The sequence below is a fragment of the Colias croceus genome, chromosome 13 (genome assembly GCF_905220415.1).
Source record: "Colias croceus chromosome 13, ilColCroc2.1".
Lineage (NCBI taxonomy): Eukaryota > Metazoa > Arthropoda > Insecta > Lepidoptera > Pieridae > Colias > Colias croceus.
The window spans coordinates 9766149-9789371 of NC_059549.1; the positions used below are offsets into that span (position 1 = coordinate 9766149).

General features: G+C 33.5%; 3 protein-coding genes across 3 annotated transcripts; 2 read left to right on the top strand and 1 right to left on the bottom strand.

Moving 5' to 3' along the window:
• Positions 1–421: 421 nt before the first annotated feature.
• LOC123696868 (ashwin-like) lies at positions 422–2584 on the top strand. Its single transcript, XM_045643248.1, has 3 exons — positions 422–596; positions 669–1022; positions 2392–2584. The coding sequence occupies exons 1-3, from the start codon at positions 522–524 to the stop codon at positions 2452–2454; spliced, it is 492 nt and encodes a 163-aa protein (XP_045499204.1). The 5' UTR covers positions 422–521; the 3' UTR covers positions 2455–2584.
• Positions 2585–3426: 842 nt separating this feature from the next.
• On the top strand, positions 3427–14686 carry LOC123696869 (cAMP and cAMP-inhibited cGMP 3',5'-cyclic phosphodiesterase 10A-like). Its single transcript, XM_045643249.1, has 14 exons — positions 3427–4319; positions 5048–5250; positions 5628–5801; positions 6095–6243; positions 6664–6833; positions 7114–7247; positions 8155–8273; positions 8749–8986; positions 9911–10066; positions 10630–10731; positions 11049–11126; positions 11717–11815; positions 13144–13313; positions 14536–14686. Exons 1-14 carry the CDS (start codon positions 4004–4006, stop codon positions 14660–14662), a joined length of 2235 nt encoding a protein of 744 aa, XP_045499205.1. The 5' UTR covers positions 3427–4003; the 3' UTR covers positions 14663–14686.
• A 3621-nt stretch (positions 14687–18307) lies between these two features.
• LOC123696818 (sorting nexin-12) lies at positions 18308–22772 on the bottom strand. The gene is made up of 4 exons (XM_045643190.1): positions 22510–22772; positions 22253–22348; positions 21894–21996; positions 18308–19318 (listed from the first exon to the last, which is right to left on the bottom strand). Exons 1-4 carry the CDS (start codon positions 22678–22680, stop codon positions 19191–19193), a joined length of 498 nt encoding a protein of 165 aa, XP_045499146.1. The 5' UTR covers positions 22681–22772; the 3' UTR covers positions 18308–19190.
• Between the last annotated feature and the right edge of the window lie 451 nt (positions 22773–23223).

Consider the following 23223-nt stretch of genomic DNA (forward strand, 5'->3'; position numbering starts at 1 on the left):
TTTACTTATGATACATATTTATTTACATAACTTATCGATAGTTTAACACGCAATTGATATCTACCCATCCCTATTTGTCACACACACATCTATATAGTATCTATAGCTCATCTGCCTACGATGCGCACTATGCAATTTGTGCAATACACTCGCTCTATACTATTGTAATATATACTCTAAGGTAATAATAGATAGCATTAATTTATTATGTACGAGATAATAATAAAAAAATATTTTGAAAAACAATAACATGTGTTGATTCAAAGACATTTTAATTGCTAGTGAGTTGAGGCTCAAATTTATCATCAAAAATGCTAGTACCAAAGTTTTTCACTTTGTCTGTGGACGGTTAGTGTCAAGATGACATTTAATTTTCGAATGACATTTGACAAAAAAATAGAATTAGGTATTGACAATTGACATCTTCGATTTCAAGTTTCGATAATGGTTGTATTTGGCGGCTATTTTTACAAATTTCCTAAAATAAAAACAAATCATTCATGTGTTAGCAGTTAAACGTTATGACAATGTCTTGCGATATGTTATTGCATCCTGAACTCATGAGCAATGAACAATTAATATATATAATTCAACAGGTATCTATCTATTCGTTCGTTGAAAATTATATAAAAGTACAGTGGTTTACTATTTATTTTTTTTGTTATTAGAGACATTTAAGAGTGCCAAATATTCTATCGATGCAGAGGCATGATCTCCTGTCTTTGTTTCATCAATTTTGTGTGCCCTATGGGCAAAGGAAATACAAGGATTCTGGGAGAGGCAAAGTTTTAAATAAAAACAGAAATACAAGTCCGGAACCAGCCACAAAACTTAATTTGTCAACTAACGCACATGTAAATGTAGAGAGCACACAAATTCATTTAAAATACACAATTCAGAATGACAGATTGAGACCTCCACCGGACTTGCTATCAGGACACATAAATAAGAAAATGAAAGTAGAAATAAAACCAGTAATCAATGAATCTGATAAATTCAAGAGAAAAGTTCCTATTGATCCTGTAAGTATTTTATACATATTTATTTTATCAAAATATTCTTTTGGTTTTCGCAATCCTTACTTCTTTACCCTTGCTCCTTATGTTTTACAAATGCGAATGTTATTTCATTTTCTTCCTTTCATGTCTCAACTATGAAATTTCATGATATAATGATTTTTGTGTCTAGAAATGGTCTAGAAACTAGAGAATGATTTATGCTTTAGTTTTTTTCCAAGGTCAACATCATTGTATATTTCCATGAGAATTTTAACCACAAGTGCAAAACCTGGTAACATTTAATCAAAGTTACTACTGACGACGCGGTTGGCACAGTGGTAAAGTAACTGCCTTCTGAGCCGACGGTCCCGGGTTCGATCCCTGGTCAGGGCAAATATTTGTGTGATGAACTCAATTATTTATTCTTGGGTCTGGGTGTTATTATCTTTATATGTATTTATTCAATATTATATTTATCGTCGCCTAGTACCCACAACACAAGCCTTAATTGAGCTTACTGTGGGACTAGGTCGATTTGTGTAATAATGTCCTATAATATTTATTTATTTATTATTATTATTTATTACTACCTACGTGTTTCAATCTCAATCTCATAATGGGAATACAAATCCCATAAGTTTAAAAGCCTCCATTTGGTTTATAACACAAATTTTGACTTAACTTACTGTAATACTTAATTTTAACATAACTTACTACTAACTTACTGTATTCTAGTAGGACAATAACCTACTTGCCCTTCAAAGAAAAGTTTAATAAAAAAAAAAGATGTGTAAATGCATTGAATTAAAAACCGGAACATTTTTTAGGTTTTCAAAAAATTTGTAGTTCAGTTGAACTGCTGTTCTTAACAATATTTGCCACCAAAAATATTTGATTATATATTTGATATTTGAAAAACTAAGACAGTTACTCTTCTGTGGTATAACACTAACTGTGATAACTGTGAATAAAACCATAACATGTAACTTGTATACTTCTGGTTCATAACTATAAGACTGTTGTGTGTTTTTGAACTGAAACTTCTTTAGGCACGTTGAGAGTTAATTTTGAAGGTCGCCTCATGGCAATACTGTCACATCATGGAGTAAGGTGATGATTTTGGTATGTTTGAATCTTGCCAAAGAAGTTTCACTTCTGACACATGTGCTCGGCACACACACTCATTTTTTACGTGTGATTGTGTATGTTTGTATCCATCCATTCGTAAATGGAAAATGTAACATAAGTATATTGGTAAAGGTTCATGGAAATTTATTTAGAAATTGTTTTCAAAGTTTTTAAAAATTACAAAAATTAGTACTGAAAAGTTGTAAAATAAACGTTTATGTTTCCAAATATAAAATTTAATATTGTAATTATATTTTGTTTTCAGGCAACACTTGTCACAGATTGTCCACCGATCAAGAGAGAAAGGAAACCAATAACATGGCCGTAGTTTTAATAAATAAGTTTACATTAAATGGACTGACAATGCATTTTGAATGTTTTATAAATGTGTGTGATAATAATGGATTTAAATAATTATTGTGAAACAAAAGATGTAAATAGAAAATATTTGTAATGAATTGAAAAATAAAATCATTTCTCAAAGCCTGGTGTAGTGAATCAATAAATCTATACTGATCTATACTAATATTATGAAGCTGAAGAGTTTGTTTGAACGTGGTAATCTCAGAAACTACTGGTCCGATTTGAAAAATTCTTTCAGTGTTATCATCATCATCTGAGGCTCTACAGCCGCGAGTGGGCCTTGGCCTGGTTTAGTATTTTCTTCCAGACATCTCGATCCTTTGCCCAGGTTCTCCAATTTTTCACATCTATCGTCTTTAAGTCCTGTTCCACGCCATCCAACCAACGGAGCTTTGGTCTTCCACGATTTCTACGTCCATCTGGTTTTCCATCGAGCAGACGCAGAGGAGCCCTGTTGTCGTCCATACGTGCAACGTGTCCGGCCCAGCGTAAACGGCCGATTTTTATGGTGCTTATGACATTCGGCTCCTCGTACATTCCATAAAGCTCATGATTATACCGTGTTCTCCAACGTCCATTTTCCAGCACAGCACCGAATATTCAGTGTTAGTTAGCCCATTTATCAAGGAAGGCTATATATCATCACGCTAAGACCAACAGGAGCGGAGCAATGCGGGTGAAACCGTGAGGCTAGTTAACAAAACATAATGGATAAGTAAAGATGGACATGCAAATATCTAGAGGTATGTAGTTATATGATTTATATTTTGTACTGGTGGTCCGCCCCGGCTTCGCCCGAGGTACACATTTCGCAATAAAAGATAGCCTATGTCCTTTCTCGGGTATCAAAATATCTCCATAACAAATCTCATGCAAATTGGTTCAGTAGTTTAGCCGTGATTGAGTAACAGACAGACAGACAGACAGAGTTACTTTCGCATTTATAATGTTAGTATGTATTGTTAACTCTGGATGGAACTGCATTTTATACTTAGTAGAGAAACACAATTCACTAGTTCCATTTTATTCAGATTCTTATTACAATAAACTGCCCATGTTGTTTGTGAATTGTGTTTCTTTACTATACTGTATATAATATGCATTTTCTAGTGTTTTATTTTACGCGAGCATTATACATTTAGAAATTAAAGACTTTTTAACGGTCACGGGGAGACTCGTGACCCGTGACCGCGCTAGCTGTAAAGTGTTCGAAATGTCGGGAAAATAATATAATGAACAAATCGCGTTTAAAATCCGTTAAAAAGTCTTTAATTTCTAGTTATAATTTTATGTGATTTTAGGTATAAATATTGCAATATGCGAATTATTCCTCAAATTTAAATTACTGTAAAATCTATTCATCTCTGCATTTATGTTGGCTATGCTCATACAAACAAAAACAAAAAAGTGTCAAGGGCTTGTCAATCTTTTCAAAAGCGAGACTGAAATCTCTGCTATTTTATCGAAAGAAGGTAAATTATAATATAATTGATTGAAACAGCTTATAAATAGACATGGATCCAATGCCTCGAAGTGTGAAGTCAGTCAAAAGTCGTCTGGATACAATAAAACAGAGCGAAGAAGTAATAAAGCATAATGTATCAAAGGTCCATTCACATTTTCTGGTGCCATCTGATAAATTGGACAAAGTGACGCGACGAGTTATAGCTCCATACGCTCAGATTGAAAGAAAAGATGTTATAGAGGAAGCCAAACAGGGAACTTATTTGGATATAAATAGGTTTACCGTTTTCTTAGAGGATACGGTCGATTTGGACTCGCTGTTGTATGAAACGGCGAACGTTTTGAAGGCTATTACGAATAGTTCCGGTTAGTCTGTTTTTTTAATTCAATGTAAATTACGTTCGTAAATCCTGCGTAAAGTTAAGAGGCAAATGTTAATAAGAACGAAATTTATCATAAATAGCTTCCTAAGATGTTATACACGCTCCAGAATTGCCAGTACGAGTCAGGTAATTGCCTGATGTTTATGTGTTTTATATGTGAGAATGGAAGAGCGCGGGTTATAAACGGCCGTTATCGTTTTAAAACATCATTGATAGCCTCCCTTTCCATTGCGATCGTTTCTTTTTCAAATGCTTTTCTTTTATGGTGTGTAATTTCACACGGAAAACTATAATAGCATGATATTTCATTTCTAGGTGTGTTTGTGTACATCGTTGACACACTTAAAAATGAAATAGTTCTCATGACTCAAAACACGAAGAATCCAGAACGACATGAAGTCAATATACCAATTGGTTAGTTCTATAACTTAGCGTAAATGTTTTTACATATTATTGCGGGTGTATAGAAATTTTGTTGAACACTTTTATTTTGTTTATTTCAAGTGCTACTTAAATCGAGTTTCTATTGCCATAAACATACCAAAATACTTTACCTGTCGGCTGTCACCTTATTCCGTATACCTACCGTCTTTTTTCCAAATTTCAAACCAACCACACGAGCTTTAATATAGCTATATTTCATATCCAGTAAATACCCTAAAATTTGAACTACATGTTTCTATTATGACGAATATGACGTATCCTTAACAGAGGAGGGTAAAATAGCATCAGCCCACGTGGCCTATACCAAGGAATATCTAGTAATTGACGATGTGCAACGCGACAGGCGCTTCGCTGAAGGCCTCAAGTGGATAGACGCGAAGGTTGCTCTGTGCATGCCTGTGATTAAACCAGATGGTGACTGCTATGCGGTACTGGAGTTGTATAGGACTACCAGTGAGCCGTATGATCATGTAAGGACTTTTAGCTTTATAGAACTTTCATAATATAATAAGGAATTCATCTACAGATTCTTCTTAAGTAGTGTTGAATAGATCATCTATATATCCGCCTGTCCCTATTTGGATCGTATAGCATACTAGCTTACCGCCCGCGGCTTCGCCCGCTTTGTCTAAAACCTAATAAATTATATACTAACCTTCCTCTTGAATCACTCTATCTATTAAAAAAAACCGCATCAAAATCCGTTGCGTAGTTTTAAAGATTTAAGCATACAAAGGGACATAGGGAAATAAGTACAGAGAAAGTGACTTTCTTTTAGACTATGTAGTGAAGAGCAGACGAAGTTGTCTGTGTAAGTTAGGAAATAAACAGTCAATCTGTCCGCCAGAACGTAATTTACACAGTGGTGAGTGTGGCCTGTTGGGCCGGTGCAGCAGTCCACCAGGCGCAGGTTCGGATCACGCTGCAACGGACTGCGCACCTCAATAACGAACTTCGCGCTTTGCTTCAGAACTATTTCTGCGATCTGGCGTCTATTGATACTATGCTTACGGATATGCTTGTAAGAAATGTTGTTCTTGTATGATTTTAAATTATTACTTGTTTTTTTCTGGCACTTTTGCCAGCAGGAACTTATATATTATGTTCTTAGATATTTTTTTTACCTAGTTTTAGTAGATAGTTTTGCAAGTGGTATTTGCATTTTTAGTCATAGAAGGTCTAAAATTTATAGGAAAAATAAAAACTGCAGCTCTTACCCAGTAATGTCTTCTGAGAAAGAGCTGCAGTTTTTATTTTTCCTCAGTTCTGTACAGATATTATCTTGACGTGTCAAAAGCCTCGTTCATTTTACAGGCTGTAATAAAATCATTCATCGGTGCAATGAGGAGCAGTTTCTACATAATCGACAGGGATCATATCGGTGAACACCTACAAGCTGACATGTGGGATGATGGCTGGAGTTCGGAGAAATCCACAATGCCGAGAAAGAAAGTAAAAGTGAAGTAAGCCAATATCTTCCTAACATTATAAACGCGAAAGTCGGTAAGAATGAATGGATGTTGTCTATCACGCGAAAACAACTGAACGGATTTTGATGATGCTTAATATGCAACTTGTAGAGACCGAACTGCATAAATATGCCTCTCTTTGAAGTGAAACTTCAGGCGCGTTGAGAGTGAAATTTCAAGGTCGCGTCATGGCAATATCATCACGTCGTGGTATAAGGCGACAGTGTTTGTCATCTTTGAATCTTACCAAAGAAGTTTCACTACTGACACGTGTGCTCGGCACACACACTTTTTACTATGATATATTTTTATTCTATCTACCTCTTTTTTACCTCTCTTTTGTGAACCTATAGTTTAAAAATACAGTGCTACCATATAGAGACAACAAATCATTCAAAAAGCATACCATTCCAGTCTGACACAAGAACAAACACCAGCCGGTCTAGTAGCACGTACAGGCCAATCTCTAAATATCCGCGACGCGTATCACGACCCGAGATTCCATAAAGAGATCGATCCCACCACGGGCACTGTGGTTAGATCCTGTCTTGTGTCCCCTATCATGGATAAGGACAAGGTTATTGGTGAGGTTTTTGATGATTTTAGGTAGTACATACTAGCTTTTTGTCCGCAGCTTCGCCCGCGTAGTCAAAGGAAACCCGCATACTTCTCGTGCCGTTGAATTTTCGGGATCTATATCCAATGAGTTTGTTCAAGTTACCTAGGTTCCAAATTTCATGAATATCGTGTATCGTGAAATCGTGTATCTCTAATTCGTGTAACTAATTCGTTGAGAACCAATCAAATTTCAAGTAAAATTAATTGTTCTGTGTTAAATGACATATTAAGTCCCTTTGTCTCCAGGCGTCGTCCAACTGACGAACAAAACAAACGCCCACCCGTTCAACAGTGATGATGAGCAGATATTCAACGTGTTTGTGAACTATTGCTCGCTCATTGTGCACTTTTATAATATGCAAATACGGAAAATTTATCATGTATGTATGTGCATTTTTTGTTGCGTATTTTATCGATTGCTTTCCGAAAAAGTATGGAAGTTAATTGCCTTCTTTAAAACAGACCCATATGATTTACTATAGTCCTTTCCACCTAAGATGATTTCTGTGACACATCGATTTTTGACACGTGTAGAGATGTCTTTACTGAAATCGTATCAATTGTTTCCGATAATCGATAATATTTTATATGGAAATGAAATCGATTTGAATAAAGTACCAAAATTAGTTTTTTCGGCATTTCGCCAACAATTAACTAAGGAAACTTAGCAAACAACAGCAAAAAAAAAAGTCAACAATAACAATTAGTAACAATAACAGAATACCACGTAAAATATCAATATAAAAATGCAACTTGTATACAAAGCTGACGCACTCGTACAGACGATTGACTCGATTGACAAACGATCACAAGATGGGCGCCGATTATATGTTTTCCAACTCTATGATTTTTTAACGATCCATTTCATGTACACGAATTGTGTAGGTATTATATTTTTGTGTTATTTTATTTTATTTTTCATTATATTAAACTAAACAATACTGTTTTTGATTTATAAGCTTAAGATGTTTCATTTTTATATTTTTGGTATTAATGCCGCCATAAAATAAAAATACTATGCACTAAAATTATTTTGGCATTTTAAACATAAAATACGTAATTCGGAACACGACGAAGTGTCACAGGAATCATCCTACGTGAAAAGGACTATAGGATGAAAGCTATCTTATGTGTTAATCCAAGTTATCTTCTATATGTGTGCAAAATTTCATTGTAATCGGTTCAGTATCGGTTTCAAACACACACACACACACACACACACACACACACATATCCTCACAAACTATCGCATTTATAATATTATAGTATAGTAAGATTCCTTTTTAGGAAAATTTGAACGAAGTCTACTCAAACTTAATGAGCTTGCACCTTTTACCGTGTAGACATGACTTAGAAGAACTGATGGAAACCAATGGAGTTGTCCTTCCTCCTAATAATTTCAGAAGGTATATTTGACATTGCTTTTTTGATAATTATTATCTCTTGTAGTGATCAAAATGTCTTATTTAAATATGTGTTCTGCGCAATGGCATTATACTTGTTTTTACAATGTCGTCTGATAACATCACACTTTTACGCGTGTCATATTTCATTTTTGCATAGTATATCATTACATTACAGTAGCTAAACTTACGAAAGTACTTCCTGGGCATCAAGAATATATGTGATCCTTACAAGTTACATCCTATATCTATCAAACTCAAAATCCTTTCTTAAACTCTAAAATTTTCATAAATTTTTAAAGAATAGAAAAAACTGTATAACGAGGGAATCGAACCCAAAAAAAAAATCCCACCAACGTCCCAAATTCCCAAATTCGTCATTAAAGAATTGGTGATAACTTAAAATTTCGCGGGTGTAGACTGTACGTTGACATATCTGCCAGTTTTTCGTACACATTCAATTTTAAAAACTTCGCAGCTTCGACTACCACATCAGCGATGGCTCCAAAGAGGACATGGCGGGTCTGGTCTGCTACATGTTTGTGGAAACGTTCGCAGATAGAAACTTCGAGAGACACCAACTCGCTGACTTCGCACTTACCGTACTGCAGTGCTATCGACACAATCCGTACCATAATGCAGAACACGCGTTTCTGTTTACGCATACTATGTACTTGATACTCGTTAATAATACGGGTTATTTTGATTTTGTTGAGGTGAGTTTTTGTAAAAAAAAAATAAGTAAGAAAATCATTTATTCTTGTGCCACACTACCTTACAAACGCACCAAACCAACATATTAACGCAATACCACACCCTGGACACTCCATACAAGATTATCATTTTGACAGTCACACTGTAGAGACTGCAAAGTATGTGTTAACGCTTTATGTTTGGCACATCTGTGACTAGCGTAAAAAAATTCGCGTTTTTCTGATGAAATACATCCGTAAACAGCTCAATATCTAACCATTTTCTACGAAAAACGATAATCACAAATCCAAAATAATAAAATTACTTTAAGTCAATTTGATTAGTGTTTAATTTTGGCGGGAGGCGGAGAGTGTCCGTTCTGTAGCGTTTAGCTACTATTATGTAATCTGTGGCAATACACTAATTTAAAAACGCACCACACTAACTTACAAATGAAGCGCACTAACTTACAATCGCGCTACATTAACTTACAAATACACTAAACTAACACATTTACGCAATACAGTAAACAAACACATCACACTAACTTACGTATAGTTTAGAACACACGTTGCGTATTATTATTATAGGCCTAGCCGTATTTGGGTCCAATTGATATTTATAAGATGTCATTGTCAGAGTTACTCAAAATGGAGAAATAAACCATCCACGCGCAGACCGACATCCGCGCGGACGGAGTCGCGGGCTGAAGCTAGTTAGTTCATATAGCAGTGATTCATTAAAGTGAACTATTCTGTAACATATTCCTGGCCATTGAAATATAATATTGTAAGTTTAAGTATAAAATATAGATTAAAATGTAGTGTAAATTGTATAAGAAAGATGTATTTATAAAAAAGGAACATCTGCCAACAAACAAAAAAAGTGTTTTTTTTTCTGGAATGAAAAATAAATAAAAAATAAATACGTGACATCGTTTGACTCAGACGGCAGCTCTGATGCTGGCCGGGCTATGCCACGACCTGGACCACCCCGGGCTGAACAACAACTACCTGCAACTATCCCGGCATCCACTCGCACGCATGTACAGAACTTCCACGTTAGAGCATCACCATTTCTTTCTAGCTAAGAAGATTATTGAGGTGAGAGGGCTTTGGTTTTAATTGTTTGTAGGAATGTGAGATGATCAATGTCATCAAATTTCTGTGCGAAATCTAAGTTGTAGATGAAATATACTCTAAAATATAAAAAATTAAAAACTAGCTGTGCCGCGCGGTTTCACCCGCGTGGCTCCGCTCCTGTTGGTCTTAGCGTGATAATAAATAGCCTATATTACTCGTGGATAATGTAGCTTTCGAATGGTGAAAGAATTTTTAAAATCGGTCCAGTAGTTTACAATCAAACAAACAAACAAACAAAGTTTTCCTCTTTATAATATTAGTGTAGATAAAAATTACATAATTATCAGAAGCCAAGATCGCATTTGGATCGCAGAGTTAGTTAATGTCAATGCTTTTTCATTTTAAAAAGTAAATATAAAGCGCTCAGGAATCTTATCTCTCTGCTCTGACGCTCATTTTCGTTGTTAATTTCCCTTTGAGAACGAAAATGTATTAAACAATTTTTTGCAAATTCTTTACTTGATCACTAGAAATATATATTTTATTGTTTTATAATTCATTTTAATTCGTATAGTTACCAACAGGATAAAAATCTACTGGCGAAGCTCTCGATTACGGACAGGACGCGGATTATGACTGAATTAAAATATAACATTTTATGCACCGATTTGGCCATTTACTTCCAAGTAGGTTTACCATCTTTATATTATTTCCGATAATCTTATGTTTTTCCTTCAAAAAATTTGAGTAACTAACTTAAGAATACCATTTAAGAATTTATGTAATAAATAGCTTCAGCCCACGGCTTCTATAAAAGGTAGCCTATGTACTTTCTCAGGGTCTAAAGATTGTCTGTGCCTAATTTCATGAATTTTTGTTTTGTTTTTTTGTTAACACAAAATGTAGGAATCTTTATAAAAATTTTAACGATTTCACACATTATTTTTTATGTCTGTAAAAAATAAATATTACAAGAAAAGTTTTGTTTCAAACGAATTTGCAGTTACGCGCGCAACTAACGCCCTTATTAGCTGAGAGAGCTTTCGACTGGACCAATAACTCTCATAGACGAATGCTAAAGGTAATTAATTAATTAAATTATCTATCTCAATATATTCATGTAAATTCGGTAAATAGAGGAAGTATTTATTAAGATTGCTATTGTCATTTAAGAAGTTTAATCATACAAAAAAAAAAATGTTGTGTGGTTTTATGAAACCACGGTAAAAGTGAAACTTTTTTTCACACTAAGTATAGACATTTAACTAAAAATTATCGTATTTGTACGATAATTATCGTACGTATCGTACGTCTCATCGTCGTCACGCGACATGCGCTACACAGACCAAAAAGTTTGAGACGATGTAATAAAAGTTTCACTTTAAAATATAATATAATCTTTCTTATTAATTAATTAATATATATAAATCTCGTGTCACAATGTTTGTCCTCAATGGACTCCTAAACCACTTAACCGATTATAATAAAATTCGCACACCATGTGCAGTTCGATCCAACTTGAGAGATAGGATAGGTTTTATCCCGGAAATCCCTCGGGAACGGGAACTATGTGGGTTTTTTCTTTGATAACCCGGCGAAGCCGCGGGTGGAAAGCTAGTAAATAATAATAATGTACTATAATTTAAAACTTATTGTTTCTTTAATATTCAGGGTATATTAATGACAACAAGCGATCTGTCTGGATCGTGCAAACCGTTTGGTGTAGCGAAGGCGATCGCTGAGGCGGTGTATGCGGAGTTTTATGCTCAGGTACAGTTTATGATTCGAAAAAAATATGAAATATTCGGTATTATAGTAGAGCCATTTTAATAGGCAACATTTGACAGTTCAACTAAATTCAACAACGTAACCTAGTAACGACGACATAGAATAACATGATATTCCGTTTTGTTAGAACTGCACATTTGCTTAACTTTTTTAAATTACGATTACATATTTATAATAATAATGACCAATACAAGTAATTTTAAGATTTCATTTTACTGTTATACCATTCTACACATAATAAACAATTTCTTAATTGAAGAACTGACGTCGCTACAATTTTGTGTCAATAAACCTTTTTTATTTTTAAATACCAGAGATGTTACTCTAAAAATCGAAATCTGACATCTAGAATCGAATGCATTGATTACTTGTGAATAAAAATCATCATAAATTAATAAATTCGATTGACAAATGTTTTAAATCCGTATCGATTAATTCACTTTAATCGATGTTTTTATACAAGTTACATCTCTTCGAAGATAAAATTGATAGACGTCAAATGTTGCCTATTAAATTGGCTCGACTATAGGTATATATTAAAAATAAATGTTAAAAATAATTATGTAATGACGATTCGAAAGTGCTACTAAATAGTAGTCTAATTGAATAAATGAATGTTTGAGTTTGAGTTTATTCTTAAGAAGCTACAATTTACTACATATAGATTTTATTTCCTTACTCTTATATAAATAACTAGCGGTCCGCCCCGGCTTCGCCCGTGCTTCATGTTTTGCAATAAAAAGTAGCCTATGTTCTTTCTCAGGGTCTAAAGATTGTCTGTGCCAAATTTCATCAAAATCGTTCCAGTAGTGTATGAGCCTATTCATTACAATGAAACAAACAAACAAAGTTTTCCTCTTTATAATATTAGTGTAGATTTATTATCTATGGAAATAGGATATTATAGAATCTATACATATAATAAATCTGTAGAAGGGTCAATTCTGTACATTGAAAATATTGAAAAAATAAATAGCAGGGGGTGTTACTGGATCGATACCAAACCCAAATATGTGATTAAAAAAATTTTTGTCTGTCTGTCTGTCTGTCTGTCTGTATGTTCAGGCATCACGTGAAAACTAACGGTTCGATTTCATGAAACTTGGTATAATTATTCCTTATTATCCTGGGCATAAAATAGGATACTTTTTATCCCGGAAAAATATGTAGAAAAAAAATAAATCTTAATTTTTCTTAATTTAGTGCTAGTAGGAAATATATGAATTGGTTGCATAAAAAACATGTTTTGCTTAAATCTTTATTCGCAATCCATAAATATAACAAAAAATATACATAGATTTTCTCTCCAGGGTGACAAAGAGCGGTGTATGGGCTACAACCCCCTCAGCATGATGGACCGGCGTCGCAGCGCCAACCAGCCCGCGGAACAGATCCAGTTCCTCTCCGTGGTGGTCATACCCTGCCTCATGATGCTGCACAACGTCTTCCCCAACACCAGCGTGCTGTTGGACAACTGCAGGTCAATGTCACAAGCTAAGCTAAGCTATCGCTCGTGTTATGGAAACCAGATGGCTGATATACATCCATATATCATTTTAAATAAAAAAAAACGACGTGTGGCACTCGGAGACTGCTATGCCTTCAAGCCACACCTCCGCCCGTCGGAGTGGGGAGCGTGAGGTTTTTTCGTTACGGAATTTCTCGATTCGGTCCCCGCGCTCAAGGCCCGCAATAGAAGCTATGCAATAGCGTAATACTTATATAGATAACTAGCTTTCCACCCGCGGCATCTCCCGCGCAGTCAAAGAAAAATCCGCATAGTTCCCGTTCCCGTTCAAGAATAAAACCTATCCTATGTCCCAGGGTAAAAAGTAGCCTAGTCCTTTCTCGGGTATCAAAATATCTCTACACCAAATTTCATAAAAATTAGTTCAGTAGTTAAGGCGTGATTGAGTAACAGACAGAGTTACTTTCGCATTTATAATATTAGTATGGATTAACACCCAGACACAGAGCAAACATCTATGTTCATCACACAAATATATGCCCCGGGTGGAAATCGAACCCACGACCTCTGGCTTGGAAGGCAGGCCGCAGGGCTACTACCAACCAAGCCAATCGGTCAGTCGAATGACATGAAAGCTGGAAATAATAGAATATTGAGTTTAAAAAATTGTCTGGTTTTTTGTGTGTTTTTTAAATTGTACTAGGTGATTGTTGGAAGCAAAAAGCTGCCATATCTGTTTTCATATATTTTAATAAAATATTTTTGATTGTGACTTCTGTCCCTATTTTCCAGCTTTCAGCAAAACCCTAAATAAGTATACTATTGTAATTTTAATTCGATCGATAATAACATTTTAATCTGTCATCAAAACGCGCGCCATATTTAATGACTAGCTTTCCGCCCGCGGCTTCGCCCGCGTTTTCAAAGAAAAACCCGCATAGTTCCCGTTCCCGTGGGATTTCAGGGATAAAACCTAGCCTATGTTACTCGTGGATAATGTAGCTTTCGAATGGTGAAAGAATTTTTCAAATCTGCCAAGTAGTTTCGGAGCCTATTCAATTCATACAAACAAACAAACAAACAAAAAATCAAACCTTTCCTCTTTATAATATTTGTATAGATAAGAGACTAAACGAAATAAAAAATAAGTTTTAGAATGTATGTAAGCACTGCTTTAAACTTTTACCAATTAAATTCAATGTATAAAGTATTAATACAATAATATATTTTACAGAAAAACTCAAGAGGCGTGGCATGAAGAAATTGAAATTCGCGGACAAAAACTTTGGCGCCAAGAAGATTCAGTTCCTAAACCCGGTCGAGGACATTTCCAGATCAAGACTGAGAGTAGCAATAATTAGTTGCTCTTTTTTAATATTTGTGATTTTATAAATAAATAAAACTATTGAGAAACGTTTGTTTTATTTCTCATTTAAAAAGAAGTCTTATTCAGAAAGAAGCCTTCAGTCAGTTTCTTCTTCTACCTTATTACCAAACATTGTAATTGGTTCAGTAGTTTTTACATGATAGGATAACAAACATCCATCCATCCATAATTATAAACTTTCGCGTTTATAATATAAGCAGATTAAAGCTACTAACTAATTTACAGAAACGCGAAAGGCTGGGCTCAAAAAAAAACATAATATCAACTACATAGTTATTGCTTGATAAACTCGAACTTTGCTTCTAGCCTCCGCGAGCGAATTTATAAACCGATACTTACTACATATTTATTTGAGTCACGAATCAGACTCTAATAGATGAACTTTTGTTTATGCATATATTACCTACTCGACAAAACCTATCTCAGTAAAAATAGTGAATCAAATGGATTATTTTTGTCGATATATTTTCAAACATAACATATGGGTAAAAACTTAGTTAAGTAAGAGGTACCATGTAATGTTTAAAATATCTCGATTTGGCCATTTGAGTCATTTTTTTTACTCAGATAGATTAGGATTAGTCGAGTAGGTAATATGCTTAAACGAAAGCTCATCGCGTCCGACTCGTGACTAAAATAGTATACAGGGTGTCCCACTATTGGTATACTAAGCGCAAAGGGCCTTGGAGTCTTGCATACACTGATCACGTAAAAAATACTTAAAGAACAAAATTACATCAAAAATTTTTTGCTAAATTTTTCCTGAAAATCCATGTTTTCTTCTCTAGCTTCGCGCAGCCGGCATATACCGCTTCGCTAATGTGAGCATTTTGTCTATGAAAACATAATCTTAAACGATAGCTCACGTACTGGTAGCAAAGCTGGACGGGTTGCTTGTTATGGGTGTATACATAGAGTTTTAAGAATTCATCTTTTTGAAAAAAAACTTCGTCTGGAATTTTATAAGTATTTTTTACGTACTCAGCGTATGCAAAACTATAACCTCCTTTGAGCTTAGTATACCAACAGTTGAACAGTGGGACACCCTGTATAAACATTGGAAATTCGCCCCCGGGGAAGGAGCCGTGAGTTACACGTTAAAAATATGGGGCCGCGGGTATTGGTTGGAATTCATCCGCACTGTCTGTACCTTTCTACTTTCTAGAATATTGCTTTTTTTTGGTGAAAATTTTGCATTCTCACAAACGACGGTTACCTCAGCGCGTTCAGAATGCTTGTGCGCGTTTCTGTTGGGACGTTCCCCCACGGTCCCATATTACTCCGTACCTGTTAAAGGCTGGATGCTTAAAAATGGAAAGTCGTAGGCGGTTACACCTCGCGTCTCTACTTTTTGGAGTTGTAATGACAAAGGCGCCAAAATATCTCTATGACAAGCTAGCATGGATGGGAGAGGGCAGCGTTTATACTACCCGTTCCTCATTTTGCAAATTAGCTATGCCAAGGAATGTCACAGCTGCTTTCAGGGGAAGTTTTAAATACTCCGCAACTAAGTGTTGGAACAATCTTCCACCACCAATATTAAACTCCAGCTCATTGAACTCTTTCAAACAAAAATATAAAAAATATCTATTGCAGGAGTTTAATTTCCAACCTTAGTTGTGTGATGGGTTTAACTTTCATTAGGTTCCAAAATATTTTATATTGTGTAGGTATATTATCTATCTGTCTATCACTATATTATGTATTTGTTATTATGACTTAAATTTAAACATTTATCTATTTATATGTCATGTTAAATTTATCTTAACTGTGTATTTTCTCCTTTTGCCCTATTTAATTCATATTATTTTATAATATTATATTTATGAACGTACTGCCGCTCTAATCGCCAAAAGACGGGCCACTGAAAATCAGTGTTGCAACTACGTTGCAATTTATGCTGAGTGGCTACCGTTTTTGGCTCCACTTCTTATATTAGCTTCATATTGTATTTTAATTTTATGTACTGTGTTTGAATTATATTGTCATTGTACTGTATTCTAATTGTATTGTGTGTTAATTGTGTTACTTCAACTGTGTGGAGTCAAATAAATTATCTTTATCTTTATCTTTTACCTCTCTACCTACTTGGTAGGTAGGTATTTATGGTTGAGCTAGTTTTAGCCTCTCTGTAGACTTAAATTTTTCAAAATATTTCAACTGTGTTTTCATGACAAAACTATTCATTCTGGGCTCAAACTATACAGTTTTAAATAAAAGGAGAGCCATATCTGCGTTTTTATTAATATAGGTTCAGTGGTCTTTCTTATGATGGAAGTAGTTTTTAAATCGGTAGTTTTTTTACACGCTTTTATTAGCTTCACCTCTAAGGCTTCACCTGTATGATTGTAACATTACATTAACCTACATCATTGTAACAGACGGATTTAATTCGAACTTTTACACTCACCAAGGATCGGTGACAAGACAATAATATCATGAGTTTCGTTTTTCTTTCTCTCTCTCTCTAACTCTTTCTTTATAAGTTACATCAATTTATTTTTTGCAAATAAAAATAGCACCGGTACAGGTACAGGGATTAAAATAAAAGCACAAATCGACACCATAGCAAATTTATTTAATTATCCTAACCTAACATGATTTACAAAACCAAATTAATGTCGACTGGTGTAAATATACTTTACATTTAAGTGTTGCTATAAATACAGATAAATCAGGCTTTATTTAAACGGGCCTTAGGGCTATAACTGTATATTTTTATAATCTGTAATGTTTAACTGTATGTCATTTAAGCAAAATGAGGCGTTAACTAAAAACTAACTCATACAATCTCCGTCTATTCTTAGCGCATTTTTCACTGAATATTTATAATATTTTATCTTTGTATTTTTTTTTTTATTTTTGTAACAAAATTTTATAGCTTGTATAACCAAATGCATTCATGATACCGATAGGGTAAAAAATCGAGTAAAATATACAAAAAACAAAATAAAACGCCAAAAATAGACGATCACAATAAATATACGAGAACATGATGACTGGTACATAAAAACAATGAGATTTATAAACTTAATATTTAGTTCGAACGATTACAAACAACTACATTATATTCGGACCCCACGTGAAAATAATTCAATCTTTGCTATATCTGAGCCTCATTTTTACAAATTTTCTGCCTTTATAATATCAAAAATAATGAAAATATTTTTTTTTTCTTCAAACTATAGGCAGAAATATAGTGTTATTCGCATGTACAAATAATGTACATGCGAAACATAATTTGATTTTACATAAATTAAATACAATGTATATAAAAAACAAAAATATTTAATAATTCGAATCAGATCCTCGTTTTATTGCAGTAGGTACATACATAATTAATTTAAATTGAATACAAATTTATTAAAATAAATCAAGGGTGCACGTACATTTGTACATGAAATCTCACCGCGCTAACTTCACAGCGTAAAGCGCGCGAAATTTTTTTCATAAAATAAAAAAAAACGCAGGGCCGATTTATAACCACATTTCTAATAACTTAACGCCAAACGCTCCAATCAATAAACAATATTAACAATACCAATAATATTGCTTAACGACAACTAGGTATCTTAAATATAATTTTATTATTTTTGTTCTAAAATACATTTTTTTTTTCCGACAGACCTTACACATCGGTGACATAGACAATTATTAAGAAGTGAAATATTTGCATAAACAACATGTTACAATTATGGATCTGTGGAAATAATCTGGAAAAATAAAAACTAAAGGACTATTTGCAGATTGACCAGCAATCTAATAATAATTCATTTTAAATACAATAACTGGAATTATAATACAACAGCTGGGATAAACAATACAATGAATTCTACTAATTTACGTGTTAGTGTATTCAGTGGAGTTAAAATATTCCACAACCACAAATCTAATAAAATTCTAATTCATATGATAAAATGATGAAATCTACAAAAAAAAAACAGAATAAAGGTTGTTAAAATAACGATACTATTGATTTCAATTCATTAGACTCTGTATTGAAGTCTCACATAATATTTATATATGCAAAATTTCACTTCTTCTTGTGGAATGAAATAAGTGTTCAATATTGCCTAAATCTCGCTATCAAATGATATAAGTGAAGGTCCAAGTTTTATCACTGTACGGGACGGCTACTTGTAAAGCAATTCTCCCTTTTATTTTTAAAACGGTTTCCAATAGTTATTTATAATTAGATAAGCATCATTAATTAAATAGCAACACTAAATAAATCATGTATACAGACTGGCCAAAAAATATTATAAAACATTTTTCTTTTTCAAACTAAATATTTAGGTTGGCAACATTTGCCTAATTTTGTAGCAACAGAATCTTTTTCTATACATTTTGCCAAGCCGTACAAAAATACTGTTTTACAGAAAAGCTTGATAACAAACTGATAGCACACGATATGATTAAATTAAAATCACGAATTATTTTAAAAAATAAATAAATATATAATGTATGGGAGAATTGCTTTACAGTATGAAGATGTTGAAGGGTTATGTGTTCCGGATCTTGCCGGGGACGTAGTTCTTATCGATATTGGGATCTTGCAGGAACATGTGAAGGCATCTCTCGTTCTGGGCCAGCGGGTGACCCGCTATTTTATTTATAAAAACTTCTAGACCTGAAAATAAAGAAATAATTATTAAAATACATAGGTATGTATGTTTCTGTAATTGCTTTATTATGAAATTAGTGGGTCATGATACGTAGACACAATTATTCAATTCCAATCTGTTAGTCATTCTTATATGCTTTAGAAACGCTTCCGACTCGTTTTATTATATTACAATTCTCATCACTATTTGATAAGGAACTTTTGTCAAATAATAGCTTCTAATGTTGATAGATATTTGATTGAAATAAGTTTGGAACTACAATTTTTTAAAAGCATTTATCCTCAAAGCTGTTTAGTGTTGAGGTAATAAGGATAGGTATTAGGTATCCAAAGTACTACAGCTTATTGTGTAAAGATAAGAGCTAAATCACAATCTAACTATAAACCATCATAGCATACACCTATTTATTAATAATTCATAAATGCAAATTCAGAGATAATCGCTAAAAACGAATAACAAACAGGCCAACGACTGGCGTTTGATACTAAATATTATTGTTTATATTCCAAGACGCAACAAAGATAACTCAAGGTGAACACTAACGTCGGCAACTGATTAAGTTAGCGCATTGTTAAGGATTCACTAATTATTTTTAACACTACTTATAATGCGCTTGTCTTATGATTGTGTTATATAAACTTTATCTAAGATTTTACTTGGGATTTAGAAAGTTCATTTTACTATATTTAAATTTTTAACCATCACCGTTAATATATTACATATAATGTTTTTCAGCCAGCATTGCCCATATATTGATGAGTATATGAGTGATAAGTTTCATAATTTAGTTTTGGTGCAATTTTTGCTATTATCATACAAGAGTCCAGATATACAGATAAACTTGAGTTATGCAGGTTTTGCGCCTTTAAATGTTCATATAGCAATAATCACTACATAGTATACAACAAAGTCGCTTTCTCTGTCCCTATGTCCCTTTGTATGCTTAAATCTTTGAAACAACGCAACGGAGTTTGATGTGGTTTTTTTTAATAGATAGAGTGATTCAAGAGGAAGGTTTTAGTAGATAATTTATTAGGTTTTAGACAAAGCGGGCGAAGCCGCGGGCGGTAAGCAAGTATTATACATATAAGGTAAAAACAAATATAATATAGTACTAGGTATAAAAATATTGCAGAACTAAATAATACTAGCTTTCCGCCCGCGGCTTCGCCCGCGTTTTGAAAGAAAAACCCGCATAGTTCCCGTTCCCATGGGATTTCCAGGATGAAACCTATCCTATGTGTTAATCCAAGTTACCCTCTATATGTGTGCTAAATTTCATTAGTATTTGCGTGAAAGAGTAACAGACACACACATCCTCACAAACTTTCGCATTAATATTTTATAATATTAGTAGGAAATAGAATTAATAATAATAAGCAATAATTCACAGAAATACAGAATATTTCACACTTAACTAATAAATTAATGTCTTATTAAAGTTAGCTCCAACTATTTGACATTTCAAGGTTGCAGGTAATTTATATATAATATGGGAACTATATTTTCTATCACCAAAATTTATATTTGTCATCACAAACCCTATTATTTAAGAAGCACAAAACTAATTAAATTGGTGATAGTTTAAATGATACCCATATAATATTAATGCTTAAAAATTATAATTGTGGTAATTAACGTTATATGATACAAAGCTAGGTAGGTAGGGTAGCTATAGCCTGATAGTGTAGTTCATTATTAAGGTATATCATGTATGTACATGTATTTACATGTAAAATTATATTAAGCATATTCTAAAAGTATATGAATCATGATCTTTGTCCTAATTTTATATGTATTTTTATTGCAAAAAACAAGTGATAACTGCGTTAAAAACAACCGACTTCAAACTTGCACTTGCAAAATTTACAAATACCTACAGACAAAAATGCTCATAAAATAAAAACTACTGGGCCTATCCGAATAAAATTTTTATGGGACCAATTCGACACCATCCCGCATCGAACAAAAAAAGAATCACGTAAATCGGTTCAGAAACCTCGGAGTAATCGGTGTACATACATAAAAAAAAAAAAAAAATACCGGCCGAATTGATAACCTCCTCCTTTTTTTTGAAGTCGGTTAAAAATTCTACTTTTTTTTTTGCTGTGTGCAACAAAATCTGTTGAGCTGTTTAATACAGTCCACTTTAACTAAACCTGTATATTGATAATATTATTTATTTTAAATATTTCTACCATTTTATTCTTCAGAAGTAGTTCAGCGACAATTATTATTAGAGATTACTAACACTTAACTAAGAACAAGGTAAATACAGTTAATATATTCTGCATAACAATCATATTATGATCCAAAGTATGTAGTTAATAGATTCTTCTATATTATATACATCATAATCATATAATAATAGTGTATTAATTCATGAATTTTAAATGAAATATTATGGTTCAATATTTATGTGTATCTTGCAATATTCTTCCATGTATTGTACTAATAAAAAGAAGGAATTTCTGATAAAAAAATGTTAATAGAGTATTTATGCATTTTTATTGTTCAATTTTCTCTTTTCTTTCTGTATTTTATGGAAATGTGTAATTATTAAATTTTGTAAATTCTTACCTTTCCTACGATCCTCTATAAATTCCTCCTCAAAGATACCATCATCACTTCGGAAAGGGAGTTGTCTTTTTAATGCTTTACCAGGTAAAGGTGGAACTACAATCTGTAAGAATACATAAAAATGATTACAAAATTTTAAAATTCTATGAAAAACATTTTCAGGATAACACAAAATTTAGAACTTGACTTTTCCCTAAATTTAACAGGTAATTTCATCATCTTTTCGATTTTTTTAACTAAAAATTAGTCATTCCTATTGAGTTTCATGAGAGAAATTAAAACGATACGGAAAATATCAAAGGAAATTAAGTACCATGAATCAATGACTAATGACTCACTGATAAGAATGAAACACCCACCTTACTATCCCTTTCGAGTTCGTTCCTTAGCCATTCGAAATCACTGTACCGCCGTCTCACGCTCGACTCTTTCACTTTGAACACAGGAAGATTGGTCTGCAACAGGAAATTGATTAAACTACAGCACATCGACCCTACGAACGCACAGTTGATCGCCAGAACGCCCACTTATTGTTGCACTCAATAGCGACGCACTACAAACTCGATCTAATTGAATTATCACTAAATCAACTTCTAGAAGAATACCAGCCACTTACCCTCATGCGAACCTCGTAATCTGTGTACCGTTTTTTCCCAACTCCCATCGTAGTAGGGTTCACCACGTCAATTTCTAAGAAATTCGCCGGTGCAGCGTACGCATCGTCTAATGTCTGTTTTTTAACATTTAATCGCCTTGTTGCGTCGGCCGTCGTATCCTCAGCCATCATTACGTTTTATTTATCTAAGCAATCACAAACTTAAAGCCTGCTATTAATCAACAAAAAGAAAATGAGTTTGACATGAATGAAACAAATTTTGACGTTTCTAACAGAATTCGTAAATGGCGTGCGTCATTTTATAATTGCCAGATAGTAAAAAAATATCTATGGTATTTAGACAAAGAGCTTGATCGTGTATTTTTTATATAAAAGTTGTTGCAAAGTTGCATACATTGAAAATTATGCATCGAAAGCTTTGAAAAAACCTATACATTTTTCGTTTTGAAAATTGATAATGTGGCTCAACAATCCTACTAATATTATAAATGTGAAAGTTTGTGAGGATGTTTGTGTGTGTTTGTTACTCTTTCACGCAAATACAACTGAACCGATTACAATGAAATTTAGCACACATATAGAGGGTAACTTGGATTAACACAATGGGAACTTTGCGGGTTTTCCTTTGAAAACGAACGAAGCCGCGGGCGGGAATCTAGTATCATAATATTTTATGAAGTCTATTCAAATCATTTGGGTATTTGTATTCGGTAG

What these genes read in the sequence shown, in the direction of transcription:
- LOC123696868 (XM_045643248.1), top strand. Translation starts at nt 522, where the DNA reads ATGACAATGTCTTGCGATATGTTATTGCATCCTGAACTCATGAGCAAT. An exon ending in TAATATATATAATTCAACAG is followed by an intron (nt 597 to 668) that starts GTATCTATCTAT and finishes TTTTGTTATTAG; the next exon opens with AGACATTTAAGAGTGCCAAA. An exon ending in GAAAAGTTCCTATTGATCCT is followed by an intron (nt 1,023 to 2,391) that starts GTAAGTATTTTA and finishes TTTTGTTTTCAG; the next exon opens with GCAACACTTGTCACAGATTG.
- LOC123696869 (XM_045643249.1), top strand. Translation starts at nt 4,004, where the DNA reads ATGGATCCAATGCCTCGAAGTGTGAAGTCAGTCAAAAGTCGTCTGGAT. An exon ending in CCAGTGAGCCGTATGATCAT is followed by an intron (nt 5,251 to 5,627) that starts GTAAGGACTTTT and finishes TCTGTCCGCCAG; the next exon opens with AACGTAATTTACACAGTGGT. An exon ending in TAGCTAAGAAGATTATTGAG is followed by an intron (nt 10,067 to 10,629) that starts GTGAGAGGGCTT and finishes AGTTACCAACAG; the next exon opens with GATAAAAATCTACTGGCGAA.
- LOC123696818 (XM_045643190.1), bottom strand. Translation starts at nt 22,680, where the DNA reads ATGATGGCTGAGGATACGACGGCCGACGCAACAAGGCGATTAAATGTT. An exon ending in ATTACGAGGTTCGCATGAGG is followed by an intron (nt 22,349 to 22,509) that starts GTAAGTGGCTGG and finishes TTCCTGTTGCAG; the next exon opens with ACCAATCTTCCTGTGTTCAA. An exon ending in TATAGAGGATCGTAGGAAAG is followed by an intron (nt 19,319 to 21,893) that starts GTAAGAATTTAC and finishes CTTTATTTTCAG; the next exon opens with GTCTAGAAGTTTTTATAAAT.